Raw genomic sequence first — 17163 nt, forward strand, 5'->3', positions numbered from 1 at the left:
TGTTGTTGTTTCTCTTGGACAGCGCTTAGAGAGAGAGAGAGGTAGTGAAACACTGCCCCCTACTGGATCCATTTCTGCATTATACAGTAATGCATTGTATTTGCATGGCAACTAACTTCCCTTTACTTTTTCCGGCGTTGAGAATTAAATCTGAACCAAAGAATCTTCCAGTAATTAATCCCTATTTGTAATGCAAATGTATTCTTGCTTATATTTTTAATTGCCTACTTATTGTTTTGGTTAAAACGAGATGGACGTGCTTACTGCAATTGGAAAATCCTATTTCTGCAAAGGGACACAGATAAATAGAATAATCAGCATTGTATTTATTTTTTAATGTTTTAAGGACATTGACGTAGTGCTTGTAGAGAGTACTATGGGGCATGTGGATAAGATTTCTTAACACAATACATTTTGTAATTAGGCGTCCCCAAGAGATGTAATAAAAGCTTAATGTTTTCCATTTTTCACCAGACAATTAATCCAGAATTTGAAACATGACGCCTAAAGTGACTGATTGGGCTTCCTGCCTCAAATGCTTATTTCTTTGTATTTATCTAGACTGTAATGTTTATTTGCTTCTTAATGTTCATCTGTTACAAAAATACATAATGAACTCAATTATACAGTATCATATTCATTTCCAGCTCTACATTTTTTATTCTTAACCCCAGTAGCGTTGCCCGACAGTTAAAAAATCTGTTTTTTTTTCATATGAGGCCTCAGCCTCATCGATTTTGTGAAGCCGTGTTCGCACAGAACACAAAGGGGATAGTTCCCTCAATTAAGTCAAATTTAAAATCAATTCAATATTTCTGGTTAAATTGCTCAAGTCTTTGCCTCTTGCCATATTTGCCTACGCTGAAAATATTGACCTGGAAGCATCAGCATCCCCTGACGTCCTGTTGAGTCAGACACAATAAATAATTTCGCAACCTCATATAAACGAAGCAAGGTGAAAATTTGCTTTGCATTTGGTGCGAACACGACTAAACAGTGAAACTCAACCTGCCAAGGAGCTTAACTTCAACAAAGAGGAGCAAATCTATCATTTCTCCCCTCTGATGATCCACATCTACTCAGAATCCACTTGAAACCTCACTGATGTTATTCCTGACTGTTCAAGTTGCACCCAGCGTTTCTCAGTTTAATGTAGTACTTCTCTTTCCATGGAAGTAAGGAGCAAAGTTTATTGTCATATTTCACAAGCATGCCACAAACACACACACACACACACACACACACACACACACACATGCACACGCAGTAAGTTATAAAAATCCCATTGTTTTTTTGCAAGGGGAACCCATGGAGGCGCAAATTGCTTGATTGGCTTACAAATGTTCTCATGTCTGGGGCACTGTTTTAAGTATTAAGTATTATGAGTATTATATTAAGTAAGATTTATGTACTTAAATCAGATTAGCACTATTTCAATATTCAGCTTATATCTGTTGCAAGATGATGCATGCCAGGATATGGTAAATATCAAAAAGTAAACGATTTCCTTGTCCTCTGTGTCCATTAAGCCAGCATCATGTGCTCCTTTACAGGAACCTGGGTTATTTTGCAAAGCAGCGGAGTCCATCAGCAGTCATCTTAAACCTGTGGGAGGCTCGCCACCAGGACACTGCTGACCTTGACTCTCTAGCCAGCGCCCTTGAGGAGATTGGCAAGCTCCACTCCAAAAGCTCCCCACAGGAGCAGGATGAGCTGGAGTCTGACTTCAATCACATAGAAGCAGGAAGTCTGTGTGGAACACTAACAAACCATAAGACAGAGGAGTGTGCTCCAGAATACACGGGTTGAGGTAGAGGAGGTGGTAGAGGGAAAACTGACACATATCTGTGTAGACACACGGACAACACACTGTGGCGGTGTGCTGGAAGGTCAGGAGGATGCCAGCGAGAAGATGGAGCGAGCAGTCAACACACCAGCCCGTCATGGCAGGTGGAGGTGCCTGCTGCAGAGCCACCGCCCTCTCTCTGTTCGAGGATGGACTGTAAATCATTTTCTGCCTTTATTTTCAAATCATCTCTAATTTATTTGCTCTTTATTTATTTTCCAGCTTCCAAGCAGGGGATCCTTTGTGTCCAGTATTTTCTTGCTATGTGTTAGAAGAAATGGGAGCCCATCCCCCCCCCCCGGGCTGTCCCTGCTGTTCACAGTGGTGCACGTGGCAACCGTTGGAATGAAAGTTCTTAAATGAGAATAAAGGGATCCAACTGTGGCATCATATACGTATTCATATCCCTGTGTGAACAAATGAAAGATAACAGTTTATTTAGAAGCTATACTTTTAAAAGATATTTTTAAATAGAAGATAATGATGCTTAAATGTTGTGATTGTGAACTTTAAAAGCCAAGTATGTTAAATCTGACCGTTTTCATCTCATGAATCCTAAAAAATGTGCTACTATAGGACTTCAAACAGATGGCAGGTGTGATGTGATCATTTTTAACAAAAACCAAGTTACAAAATGTGTATCAGCCCAGTCAGAGGGTGACGTCCCGCGTGTAAGACAACACAGTCTGTACCTAATGTGACAGAGTGAGATTTTAAACATAACAGCTCAAAACAGTTTCCTCACCCAACTGATATGGCGGGAGGAAGCAGTAAAACATAATTTCCTGGAGCAGCAGGGAGCGCGTTACTGCACAATTCGACCATCAACACCTGTCACATCGACCTCATATCAGCACCGCTAATTAAATTCCAGTCACCTCCATTTTACTGGGCTGGAGGGAAATGTATTTATCTTAAAACCTGCAGCAAAAACAACAAAGATGTGCACAGTTCGACAAGTAGAATGATTAGAGAGGTGCAGCAACCAGGAAAGGAGTTAGCTTTGTTGGACGTCCAGTTCCCTTGTCTCAAAGACGGTGTTTCTTATTTGTTTTAATGGAGATGAGCTTTTATCTGAAGTTCAAGACCACACCCCTTCCTGTCATGTGCTTATATAAGCCTCACCATCCTCCACACCTTCATTTTCTTGTTTCTCGTGCCCCCCTCCCCTTATTGTTAGGCGTCATGGGCTCATATCTGATATATGACTAAAAATCAGTCACATCTATTTCATTGATGATGTGGTCCTTGCTTGTGAAATGGCATTTCAGTTAAATGCCTGAAAAAAGTCTGTGGTTCACACAAGCTTAATATAATATTATTATTTGTTTATGATATAAGATATGTACGTAAATACCACACTCGTGAACTCATGTGTCTTTAATACAGCAGTTGCTAACAAGTGGCTGAACGAGACTGCAGAGATTGTCGAGTATTTCATGGCACCGGAGTGGGAAGAAGCGCAAAGTTCGCTGTGGTGACATGCATCTGTGGTGTAGCTCACTTTTTACTTGATGCAAATGGGTTTATGCCTCAAAAATCGTGCAAATAATGTCCATTCGTGAAGATGATCTTTCTGAACACAACATGTGGTCACTTATACATTTGTGTTGTGGTTCTTTCTCTACTGTGGCCATTGTCAGTTACTACACCTTGTCTGATCTAGACTTTTTTCAGTTTGCGTCATCATGGACTCCTCGATTTAGATCTTTGAATTTTGTTTGTGTTTTAGATCGTAGCCTGAGTCAGTTTCTGTTTATTTTGAAGTGTACTTCCCTCATGTGTTACTTCCTGTCTTTCTGTGTTTTTCTCGCCTTTCGTGAGTCACCCACCTTTGCCTTGTAAGTTCATTCGTCCTCATCAGCCGCAGCCCTGCCCTGGTGTTCCCAACCAGTGTATTACGCCATTACTCCAGTTTGCATTCGAGTTCGGTCTCTCCCTTCATGTGCTGTCACATCCTTAGTTCGCTTGCCTGTTTTTGCACACTTGTTGTTTTTTATCTGTTATGTTTTCTTCACCTCCCATTTCTGCCTGATACTGAGTTTTTGCACTTGGGGTCCTTTTGCTTCCGTAAACATCAACCTTAGATTAGTTTCCCATGGAGCTTTTCCGCTGATCAAAAATCCAATGTAAGAATCTAATTTGATTTCAGTCGAGGGAACGCATGGCTATAGCAATTTCCTGGTCAGTCTTCAAAAATATGTCAGCCCCGTCACACAAGTTAATATTTAATATGACGGAGAAAATCCAGGTGAGCAGTTGTGGACTCCATGTGTCTGTAGTGTTCATTTATAAGTCACTCTGAGTCATAATATTATAAGCTAACTGACAGAAGAGTGGAAAAGCAGGTTAATAAAGGTCACTTGTAGAAAGAGGTGACAGATAGCAAGAGAACGAGAAAAGACATTTTAATAGAAACTGAACACTAACACATTGTTTTTTGAAGCGTGAGCAACATGTAGATTGGCTTTGTTTCTGACTCTACATTACAGTTGGTTTCCTTAAACCTTAGATACAATTTTGTTTCACAAACAAGTGAATTGACCGTGAAGCTTATTATTTACGAGGGAATTTGTTTCCTTTTTGTTCATGTTGAATATAAATCAAGAATGTAATGGAAAGTACATGTTCAAACCATATTAAAAGAAATTTAAAAGGAATACAAAAAGAATGAACCCATCTTCAGTCACCAATTTGAAAGGCTCAGTTTGCAAAGCTAATTGCTATCATGAGTTTTTTTTCTTTAATAAGCACTTGTTACGTGCATAAGTAGGTGGGCCTTGAATTAGAGGCCCCCTGATCTGATAGATGTCATCTGTCTGCCCGATTGCAACAATATTTGACCAGCCAGCTATAAACAAGCTAATTTGTTGGTGTCCCGATAGTAGTGCAGTCACAAATGAAGCTCCAGTATGTGTCGTCGCAGTCCACTTCTTAAAAGAAAACAAAGCATTTGAATATGAAAAAGAAAAACAAAACTTGAGAAAAGTTTGGTCTTGTAAGAATCTATGTAAGTTATTGTCAATCTTCTTTGTTAATCATGCTTGTCTTCTCAGCCGTGGCGTTTTAGATTTGTGGTATTTCCCAGTTACAAAACAAAATTATCAGGAAATCAAATTGGTCATCACAAACTTGGCAACAAGTGCAGGTCAATGTGCGACAGAAGACAGCGTCAGTCTGGAGCTGCAAGTACACATTCACTGATCCTTTGATGTGGATCAGTGTACCAAGTATTCATTACTTATCTCGTGACACTTTACAAGTAGAGCAGGTCAAGTACCACACAGTGTTGTTTTCGTCACGCTGGACGAAAACTAAAATGACGACGTCAGACCCCTTTTTTCCATGACATCACTGCTGAGACGAAGACGAACGTCACCATAGCCCAGTAAAGACTAAAATGTGACGAAATTGTATACATTATTGTCTGGCGAGAACGAGACGACACTAAATTGTTAGTGGGTGGACGATCAAAGTTTCAAAACATGCAGTTTTTTTCCGCCAAGTAGAACATGCGTGCAATGTCAATCAAGAGCTCAAACATCAGAATGGAGCCAGCTGTAGCTGTTGGTCCCAATGGTCACGCCCCCACCGTCAGTACACATGCACTAAAAGCCTCTGGCGCGCACACACACACAGACAAGTCTGGGCCTGTCTGCAGTGGAGAGACACACACCACGGCAGCAGCAGCGGTGTTGGGTGGTCGTAAAAAGAGGGATGATGAAAGCATAGCTTCAGTCTATGTGAGGCCAGCCCTGTGATGCATTTTCTTTTTGGTATTAAGCCTAAAGTTTGGTGGTGGTGGTTCCACCTCCCCGTGGTGCAGAGACCGCTTCCTAGTGCTACCTGCTAAAGCTAGAATGAATGGGGGTTCCAGGAGCCCTGCTAATGATGGCTCGTTTAAACCAGCCCTTCTATTCATTTAGCATGTTATGAATAAAACCCCTGTCCATTTGTGGACGGGTGGCAAGTGAAATGCTTTGACCCATGTTTGTGGGACTGGGAAACACGGTAGTCTTCAGACCTGCTGCTGTTCCCTATCTAAGCAACACACGTGGATGCTTTAACCAATAATAGCAGCTGAAGCCAATATGTAGGACATATGGTCGTTCATATGGAAGTCAAGTGTGCTTTTATTTTTTGTTTAATCATATTTTATTGTGATACAATACTCATATTGTGTGCCAGTGTGTTGTCCGCATCTGCAACAAAATAATAAAAGTAAAAAGTAGAGAAAGAAAAAGAGGGGAAAAAACTCACCTTTGAAAGTTAGATCAGTGTCAGTGTGCTTCATTCTCACACCTGTATTGGCCTATTAAGTACATACACATATCTTTTATTTATAGGTATCTTTGATATTTGACTAAAACCTTTGAGTTTTCGTCAACTAAAACTACACTAAAACTATCAAGGATAGAAATGACTAAAATGTGACTAAAACTAAGAAGCATTTCATCCAAAAGACTAAGACTAAAACTAAATCTAAAATGCCTGCCAAAAACAACACTGGTACCACACTCCTTCAATGAATTTACACCCAACAATTCTCCATCAGCAGCACATCCTGCAACAGCGGCGACAAAAACCTTCCTTTTAACTGACAGGAACATCAAGCAGATCCAGGCTCAATGGGGACGGCCTTCTGCTTTGACCGGTTGGGGGGGGAAGAGAGCAGGAGAGCGGGGCAGAGACAAAGACAGATAATGGAGGAAGACAGATATACAGAAGGAACGAGAGGGACAGAGATAAAGAGAGAGAGAAAGGAAGAGACTGATGGAAAGTTGTTATTTAGGAATATCTGATAACTAAAGACAAGTAAAATAAGATTGTAGAAATAAATGTTAATAATTGAAGTTGATGGCCAAAACTTAACCATCCTCGATTATTACATTAAGTAAAGTATGAGAATTATGTCAGTGTTAAGAATATATATATATATATATATATATATATATTTATATCTATATCTATATATATTTATATATATATATATAAATATCCATAACAACTAATGATTTTAGACTATTTAGATTCAAAAGCAGTTAGTTGGAAGGATCTTTTTTCTTTTTTTTTAGGGTGTGTTTCATTGTTTCATCTCATAATCAGCTAACGGCATCAATTATCATCGAATTATTGCCTAACTGTTTCTGACCTTTTATGGGAATGGCTTCATCTTGCAGTGATAGTATCAATTCTTATATTTCACTACATTTTTTTCTATGCAGTACTGACAAAATTGAATTATATGAGTTCAGCTGATAAGTGAAGAATGTGAAAGCTGATCTTTTGCCCCACCCTTCCCCCATGAGTGTTTCTTTAAATGTGGTTCAATAGTTTCTCTTTTTACTTTTCTGCAAGCAACAGTGACAAAAATGGAAATGTGTGCTTTTCTAATGCTAATTGGTGGCTTACGTTACATTGATAGCATCTTGTCTGTGCAGTACATCCCACTCAACAGTCACCTTCATGTTAGACGTGTTTCAAAAACTGTATGTTGACTGTGTCTCATAAACATATTGAAATTCATTTTATCAAACGTAAGGTCAAATATCCCCACACACACTTGCACACACACACACACACACACACACACACACACACACATAATGGTTTTGTGTGAGACTAACCCTGTTTCATAAGCTTAAAAAAAAAGTTGTGTCCATTATTTTTGTGTCACCTGAGTGGGTCCGTCCCATGCTATTTCTGCTGCACGCATGGCCTTTGGCTTCATATCACTATTCTTGTGCCTTGTTTAACTACTGTAAATGGTGAATGTTGTAAAGTACAGATGGGGATGAGAAAAAAAAAAAAGAAACAACAATTAATCATACTCACATACATTTAAAGGTATTAGTTGAAAAAGTATTTAAGATTATAATATTGAATAGGCTGCAGAGCTTTTTTAGTGCTGAACATCTATGTTTGGTAATGCCAGGGCAGCTTTGTGGTATATTGTATCTACAATTATGGACATTTTGGATGTTTTCTGTACAGTAGAATTTGCAAATGTATATGCAGCCTTTTTGGAAATAAATGTACAGTCGAAAGATGTCAACGCTATTTCATGTTTTGCATCATCAAACACACAATCATCATTTCATGATTCTAAAAGATAGTAATTATATTATGGACGTGACAAGAACTGGCTAATAAACCTTCTCAACACCTCATTACATTATCAGAGATTATTACATCATGATATAGAACCTATATCTTGTATATTAAACAATACTGATGTTCTTTATATCCTTAAAATATTGACTTGTAGCAACATCATACATCATAGGCTCCATCTTGGCAAACTCCATTGTTTCTGCTGCTGTAAAACAGTGGCTATATGGGCCCCTAATTCCAACGTAACATTACACGGTGCCTTGAAAACTGGCACTTGCCTTGGTAAATCACTCATGACACTCAGTAGTTAAAAGAAAACATTTATTATTAGAAACAATATGATTAATTAACAATAAAGTGCATCGTTTAGCTCATAAGTGAGCTTGAACAGGCTACATGCTCAGAGCGCAAACACTGGCTGATGATCTGTAGCTGAATACAGCAGCCAACATTCTTGGACACACCTTGGAGCAACAGTATAATAAAAAGCCACTTTCTTAGTCATCGGAATAATTACCCAACTTTGTCTGTCAGAACATCCGTCTTCTTTCATGCTGTGCCACCAGGAGACTGAAATTTTCCTCTGTCTTCTGCTGCTTTATTAGCAAAAAGTAGAACATCAAATGCAACTACAACTCAAACTGGATTTATTGTTTTGAGCAGGATTCCCTGCAACACAATTTTTTTTTCACCTTCAGAATTTGATCCGTTTGATCTGATAATATTTGGAAACTCTGAGGGAGCCACGTGATTAAATTCAATATCCACATTCAAGTTAGCAGAGGGCTGACTGGGAGTCATCATGCAGGGCCTAAGTTTGGAGCTCGTGCTCAATATGCATTCTCCTGGGAATGCTGCCGCAAATACAAACCTCATACATGGTGGAAAACAAAGAGATGCGAATGAGCATAATAAACATGGTGTCAACAATTTGTTGAGGGCTTGAATTTGAGGTATGTTCATTAATATGAAAATATAACAACCAACCTGACACCAAATTATTAGATTTAAAAAATTAACTGAGCAACTTCTTGAAGAAAATGCAATAATCAAAATGGCAATTACAAGAACTAACTTGAAAAAAAAATTGCAGAAAAAAGGTTGGCTTCCTTGTGACTCTTGCCTGACTGTATGCAATTGAAATACCAAGTTAATTATTAACTTGATTACACTTTGTGTGCTTATGGTTTAAGAGATGTGCTGTAAGCTATTTTTGTCCCTAAGAAAACAACTTGAGCATCTGCACCGAACTTGTACAATTTAGCCACCAAAAGCATGATCACGGCCAAGATGGTCATTTTTATTTTATTATGTGTACATTCACTGCACTTCATCTACTTCTCCATTAAAATGGGATTCCTGCTATTAATTCTGTCTTTTTGAATATAATATTGTTTGGTTTTGAATAATATTTTGAATAATGTATTCATAAATGAAATTCTATTATTGTTGTCTACTGTGGTGTTGAAGCGGGCCCCTGTTTTGAAAATCTGGCCACGTGCTTTTTACATAAAGGAGAGGGACAGAAAGTCAAAAACACATTCCAGTAATAAAGTCGTTGTTTTTTTGTTTTTTAAATTTCTGACTGTGTGAAGAAAAAAGAGAAGTAGAAATTCATGGCGGAGCTGTTGCATTGGACTGCTTTGGAATTGTACATTGTGTTCATTATAAAGTGGTGCAGGAGTGTGTCGATTGAAAACGAAATCCTGAATGAACTGCCTTCACAATGAATTGAGCTTGCGCTGCATGAAAGTATATCCTGTATGTTCTCTGCAGACACATCCGTTGTGGTGTACTGGAGGCTGGAGCTTAGGCTTTTACACTGTTTTTACCAGGACTGCTTCATTTCCTTGGTTCCTATAGTTACAGGAACAGCATTTACTATCATAGAACTTTGCCGAGCTTACACGCGTTCCCCTCAGGACTGAAGGACATTTCATATGAAAGGACCACATTGCAACATTGGCAACTGCCTATGTGGTAATACCTTTTCACTATCATGAGGTTTTAGGGAAGTTGCAAGAAGAAACTTCCTGTTTTTAGTCCATTTGTATCCATTTCTTTCCACAAGGTAAGCACTTGAAACTCTTACGACATTCTGCACTGATTAATGAACACAGCTCCCTGTGTTCTACAATTAAATTTGTTCTGAAGACATTGGGACATTTAACTTTGATCAAGGCTGTATGTTTTTTGTCTATAATTTTTCTGATGGATATCGATGGATGCTGATCATCTCTTCTGGTTCCAGGAATAACGACATGCATGTGAGATAATCCAACATCATCTCTGGCTTCAGTTGCGGGTCTGGTTCCAGTTCTTTTTCAGGTTCTGGTCTGAGACTTCTTGACTCAGGGGAGGTTTCTCGGGTCGTGACATCCACACGGCCTTTCTCAGTATTTCTATGATCCCCTCAGGTCGATGAAATGTGTGAGTAATTTGTCAGAAATACGGTTTGTTGGTGGTTGTTGAGGTCTTTGGAAAAAGATCCTGGTGGTCCAGGATTGTGTCGATTGAAAACAAAATTCTGAATGAACTGCCTTTAAAATAAATTGAACTTGCATTGTTTTAAAGTTGTATAGATATTATTATACATATATCTATAATACATAAATAGATTGTTACTGTATATATTGCTACGTTTTATTTTTTAACTTTAACGCCCTGCAAGTTCAATTTATCTTTGGATAAAGATCCCGTAGATATCAATCTTATGAGTGTCATAATCTACCACAGTTCCAAGACATGCAACACTACATGAGCTCGCCCTAATCATGTATAATAGAATGACCTAAATGCCTCACAGTTTTAATTCAATCAAAAATATTTCACAAAAAAAACAAACATCAAAGATAGTTCATCCACCTGAGGGTATCATAGAAATACTGAGAAAGGCCCTGTGGACGTCATGATCAAATGGAAAAGTCCCAATGTCTTCAGAACAAATTTAATTGTAGAACACAGTTCAGTTCATTAATCAGTGCAGAATGTCGTAAGAGTTTCAAGTGCTTGCCTTGTGGAAAGAAATGGATACAAATGGACTAAAAACAGGAAGTTTCTTCTTGCAACTTCCCTAAAACCTCATGATAGTGAAAAGGTATTACCACATAGGCAGTTGCCAATGTTGCAATGTGGTCCTTTCATATGAAATGTCCTTCAGTCCTGAGGGGAACGCGTGTAAGCTAGGCAAAGTTCTATGATAGTAAATGTTGTTCCTGTAACTATAGGAACCAAGGAAATGAAGCAGTCCTGGTAAAAACAGTGTAAAAACCTAAGCTCCAGCCTCCAGCCTCCAGCCCCCAGCCTCCAGCCTCCAGCCTCCAGCACATCACGACAGATGTGTCTGCAGAGAACAGCCACAGCCCAGGAGGACATGGCTTTTCTGCTTGATTTGATGGAATAACTTCAGCACTATTTGTTCATTATTTGGAGGGTCAAGGACATCATTCTCCTGGATCAGGAATTGTGAGTAGAAATTCAGATGAGACAAGAAAACCATCTCTTTTGTTTTGTTCCGTTTTGTGTTTAGATTTTACTCTCTTTGTAACTATGCTTGGTCATTAGTCTGGGATAGATGAATCCATTTTACTTCATTTACTGTTAACATTTGCTTTTTAACAAATAAATAAATGCAATAAAAGTAGACTTTTCCTGGCTTTATTGTGTGAGTATCCAGGTTCCTTAATGGGTATTAGTAGCTTCGACACCATCATGTATAAATAAAGATAGCGTCATCTGGTCTTGACCGAACTGTCCAAAATGTGGCCTTGGAACAAAATTTGACATGCCAGATGCGATAGATAAATTTAAAAAAAAACAAACAGTTATTAAAAAAAAACGTCTTATTCTAAAGTATACTATAAATTACTGTTTTTGTGAGGTAAAAATACTCCCAGTAGCAATATTTTTATAGTTTGATCAGGCGGCAGAGGTTTTTTTTTTTTTAATGAAGTGGCCATAAAAACAGATGTGCACACATAAAAGGGCATTTTACACCATATTTGTGCTTTGAGCCTGCTGCCCACATCACATTTTGACCCACCAATTGAAAAAGTTTTCATGTTCCTGTTGTAGCAGCTCAACAACTATTATGATAACTGTTCCATTGTCATTTACTGCATTAGCCATCACTCACTCTTGCTGCAGCTTTCTGAGACGAACCACAGTGTCTCATTTCAAACTTGTATGTCTGTCAGTCTTCTTTTCTTATTGCAGTCTCTCAGGTGGATTCATAGCAGGAGTGTAGATTTGATCAAGATCAAAATCAAGAAATGAACATGATGCTCTTTGTGACCTGCGTTTCCGTTGAGTTCAACATGGATGCAAACAATTCATTGTAATAAGAAGAACAAGGTAACATAATTACAAAGTGCTTTTTCGACAGAAAAAAGTTTAAAATCACAATCGAATAAAATAACAATCCAAAGATTTTATGAAAAATAAAAGTAATGAAATAGAATAAAAAAGCAGCACGGTGGTGCAGTGGTTGGCACTGTCACCTCACAGGAAGAAGGTTCTGGGGTTCGAGCCCTGGCTCCAGCACGGGATCTTTCTGTGTGGAGTCTCCATGTTCTCCCTGTTCCTGTGTGGGTTCTCTCTGGTACTCCAGCTTCCTCCCACAGTCCAAAGACATCAAGAGGGGACGAGGCTGATTGATACTCTAAATTGACCGTAGGTGTGACTGTGAGAGTGAATGGTTGTCTGTCTATATGTGCTGGCCCTGTGATGGACTGGTGACCTGTCCAGGGTGAAACCCGCCTCTCGCCAGAAGGCAGCTGGGACAGGCTCCAGCCCCCCCCCCCCCCCCCCCCCCCACAGGATAAGCAATGAAAATGGATGGATGGAAATAGAATAAAATCTAAAGTAAAATAGAACTTTAAAATTCACACAGCAAGTAGTTAAATAAAAGCATTTTTTTAAAACAGCATTTTTAAAAGAGGACACTGATGTGGCTCGTCTGATCTCATATAGTCCTGAAGGTCTGTCCAGGCCGAATAATGGGGCCCTGGTTTCCATCCATCTGGACCCAAGAATCTTGAACAAGGACACACAGGAGGATCTCAGGCTATGTCTCAGACAATGCCTAGGCTTGTATGGAACCAAAGAGGTCGTGGAAAAACATTCAGGGGAAAGTTTCTAGTTCTCCTGAATGTCCTTGTGACTAATCTCCCATTATGTGCTACATTTCATCATCGCTGAAGACATACTTTACAACAAGTGGTCAGACAGCAGATTTACTTGCTCCGATAAACATTTCCCTAGCACATAAACAAGCCAACAAAACTATCATTAGAAGTGATTGATGTCAATGAACAAAGTCACCTAGCTTAGTTTCACATCTTTTCTAAAAAATATCTATTGGTATACTAGTTACCTCCAGCAAGGTCAGGTAATCCATGTTTAATTGTTACCAAACAAATGAACCAATTTTTTAAAATTAAATTTGGTGGAAAGTCTATAATGTAATATTATGAGGAATGAATGATTAACTTTTGGAGGTCATGTGGACTGAATTGTAGATCCTGGATCCTCATGCCCCCCCCCGTTTTGCTTTGTCTTCCTGTCTCAGCCTCTTTCTTTGCCTCCATCCCACTTCATAGTGTCTGTCTCACACTCTCTCTCTCTCTCTCTCTTTCTTCTTCCCTTTTGCCCCAACCATTAAAAACAAATGGCTGCCCACGCAGACCATGCTCGATATTCCTGCCTGTTCAGATCATTGCCACTGTTGCAGAAGTGCTGTCCCCTGACAAAATGTAAACTCTATTTATACTAAATCATTTAATGGAGTGATTCTAGACCTACTTTATACGTAAAGTGTCTTGAGATTTGGCACATTGTGAATGAAACTAACTTGACTCAAAAACAGACGTCACAAGGAAGTACCAGTTTGAAAGGCTGTTGCATACTTCTGGCCTCGACACCAATGTTGTACATTTGAGGTGATGAATCTTCCTTTGAGGAAACATTCGATAAAAAGTGCATCTGTGACAACAAAACCTTTGCTGTTTCAGTCCTCATCCCCCAGGGTCTGAAAAAATAAGGGTCTTTAGCGCATCATATGCTGCCTAATTTGAGCATTATTGTTAGCGGTTGCTAGCCTAGCCACTGGTGGTGGTAGCACAGCTAGGGTCAACACCAACAGGGCAGATCATTCACTCACATTGTGCCTGAACTTGTGCACCATGTCAGTTATTTGATGAAATACGAGATGATTATGAGTCAGAGTAAAGAGCAAAGACTATTAATCATTCTCATACTTCACTCATATCTACATTTAACAAGCATACTTCCTGTTTGTTATACGTCCTTTTGTGGAAGGCTTAAAAACACAGCAAAATGTAACATCTTATACGAGTTGCCATGGGGATTTACAGAGGGAGGCTAAACCTTTCAGGACTTCTCAGGTTGTTGGTCCATCTGTCAGTATGCCACATTTTGCATTCACGTGAAATCTCTGAAAGCTTTGATTTGATCTCTTCCAAGTTGGCTCAGATGTCCTCTGGGAGTCAATTATTTTGAAGGCCAAAGCTCATTGTCACTGTGACAACACCAATGTGATACTTTTAGTTCTCTATAATATGTGTACTTTTCCTCCTACAAAAGTATGAGTGAGCCACATTCGTGTTCAATTGCTCTTCACTACAAACTGTTGCACTGACAGTCAGCTGCACTGTACCCAATGCAGAATTGCTTCTTTTTAGTGCCCACAGAGTCAGTAGGGAAGAAAAGGATGAAGATTTTATTTTCTGCATATCATTGAAATTGATCTGGACCTCAGAGAAACAGAAGAGCAGAAAGCAGTTGAGTCCCTCTGAATGCTAATTCGTGTCTTATCTTAGAAAATGCAGCTCAGAGGTTTCTGCCTCATCCGTCGCCTTATCATGGACTAACACAAGGTCCAGTTGCACGCTGAAGTAAACAATGCAAAAATTCTACCAGACTGTGTGGACTCTGAAAGCTGGTGGACATGAAATTAGGAAAAGAGAAAGGCAATGTTGTGTTATCAATGTCTGAATAAGATTTTGATGAGCTGCGGGTGGCTCCTGCAGTGCTGCTGTGTCTTGGCTAGTTGATGGTCTGCTGACTGTTTGTGCCCGTGAAACCATGAGATATACAACAAGATGGAAGCAGAGTCATCATGTTGCTGCCTTTCACTATAACACACACCACTTTGACCTTGAGTCTCAGTGGAGATTTTTATACAATACGCAAAGAAATTCACTCAAGCCATCGCTGAGATAGAGCATTGATGTGACGTGACAGTTACCTATGACAACCAAAATCCTCTCAGTCCATTTTGAAGTTTCTTGCCAAATTTGAAGAAAATCACATTACAAGAACATACAAACGAATGGATGGATGGATGCAGAACCCATAATGTCTCCGCTCGACTATTGTCACCAGCACAGAGGTATAAAAATGTGAATATTTCAATCCAGAATCAACAGCCTGATGATTTATTACCCCTATGTTTTCGCCTAATCATTCAACATCCCTGCCTGAGATGATGTGCTGAGCCCACTCCTTCCTGTTGGGCTGCGTATCTTTGAGCAGCAGACAACTGCTCATGAGATAATGTTCAAATTGGCACATGCAGGGGAGAGAGAGGTTGGCCACAAACTGCGATGGTGGCTGACTTCTTGGACGACTTTGACCAGGAGTCCGTTTCTCCTTCTTCCTGCAGGACAGAGCAACGGGCAGAGAGTAACCACTCAGGACAGCATCAGTCTTTCCACTCAAAGCTCTTAGAGTTTTGAACATACACAAGATGAAGTGCAATGTGTGTGACGAAGGTTTTTAATTCAGGTCTTTGCAAAATGATTGTACGCTGTGGTTAAAATTGAGTTTCTATGGAGAGGTTCATGCAGAAACTTAAATTCTATTATCAGTATTCAGAAATTTGTTACCGAGAGAAAGAGAGAGAGAGGAGTTTAGAGCTCCAGGTCTTTAGGTAATTGTTTGAAGATATTAAAATATAAATTGTACACATAAACCAAGTCATACTAACTTGCAGCATTAGTAGGCTTAGCCTTCATTTAAGCAACATGGAGCCTGTGATTAAATAGTATCATTACCATGAATACAGTAAAAACTACTGAGCTTTGGGGTAACAGGCGACTTAATATTTATTCTGAATGTATTCAGGCTATGGCAGGAGGAGCATATATTCAAGTAAAATGGGGGGGTCAGAGCTATCCCAGCAGCCTTCGGGCGAGAGGTAGGGTTCACCATCGCAAGGCCAACACATATAGACAGACCGAAGTGAAGTAAAATCTGGTCAACTGGACGTAAGTTTACTTACGTCCAGTTGACCAGATTTTACTTCGCTTCGATCTACGATGACCTGGATGAATGAGAACCTACACAGACATAGAGACAGACAACCATTCACACTCACAGTCACACCTACGGTCAATTTAGAGTATCAATCAGCCTAGTCCCCTCTTGATGTCTTTGGACTGTGGGAGGAAGCTGGAGTACCAGAGAGAACCCACACAGGAACAGGGAGAACATGCAGACTCCACACAGAAAGATCCTGTGCCCGAGCCAGGACTCAAACCTGGAACCTTCTTGCTAGCAGTGACAGTGCTGACCACTGTGCTGCCCATATTCAAGCACTGTATGTAAATATGCAGGGCCAATAAAGCTAAAGGGCATTTCCCCTGGGCTCGATCCCTTGGTGACAATTAAGGCGACTTATACTTATAAAGCAGCTTCTCCCTTTCCCAAGGATCAAGTTTTATCAGCAGCAATAATTTTTGTTTGTCAATCACAAAAATAGAATGGACCTAATACCTCTCGTAATATCTCAAAATTCAGTACATTATGTTGTACTAATCTGATCTACTATATTAAGTTTATTGACTTTTCGGATTGATATTTTACATAAAATCACATCATATGATTGCCACAATATAATGATTAATAACAAATCCAACAAGTGGTTAACAACATTCGTGGCTTGTGAGTCCCAGAAATACAGTTCTGTGTATTTGTGCCTCTTTGATGTTGATCATTTCCACCATAAAGACTCCCCTCCCCTCCTCAACATCACTTATCCTTTCCTCTAAATGTACAGTTTCTCAAATATGAGCCCTACAACTGTGTAACTGGTCTAACCTGCAAAAGGAGCCACTTTAAAAAGTAGTCTATACGGAAACTTTAAACTTTCAAAGGCATATAAATTTAAAACATTTTGCAGA

At 39.4% G+C, this 17163-nt stretch overlaps 1 protein-coding gene and 1 long non-coding RNA gene across 5 annotated transcripts in view; both read left to right on the plus strand.

Annotated features, from left to right (window-relative positions):
• Window positions 1-6845, plus strand: part of unc5db (unc-5 netrin receptor Db) — a 224408-nt gene extending 217563 nt beyond the window's left edge. For all 3 annotated transcript variants that reach the window (XM_086207110.1, XM_086207111.1, XM_086207112.1), the window contains one exon: window positions 1554-6845. In XM_086207110.1, coding sequence (XP_086063236.1) covers window positions 1554-1809 — 256 coding nt within the window. In that variant the 3' untranslated portion in view covers window positions 1810-6845. The remainder of the gene's footprint in view (window positions 1-1553) is intronic.
• Window positions 6846-10057: 3212 nt separating this feature from the next.
• Window positions 10058-11764, plus strand: LOC147260509 (uncharacterized). 2 transcript variants are annotated; one of them, XR_015116304.1, is made up of 2 exons: window positions 10058-11057; window positions 11188-11764. It is a non-coding gene; the product is annotated as an uncharacterized LOC147260509 (long non-coding RNA). The 2 variants fall into 2 exon arrangements; XR_015116303.1 differs by having other exon boundaries at window positions 10058-10227.
• Window positions 11765-17163: the final 5399 nt, after the last annotated feature.

The sequence above is a fragment of the Aulostomus chinensis genome, chromosome 6, assembly GCF_037954235.1.
Source record: "Aulostomus chinensis isolate RoL2024-O1b breed Wild chromosome 6, RoL_Achi_v1.0, whole genome shotgun sequence".
NCBI lineage: Eukaryota > Metazoa > Chordata > Actinopteri > Syngnathiformes > Aulostomidae > Aulostomus > Aulostomus chinensis.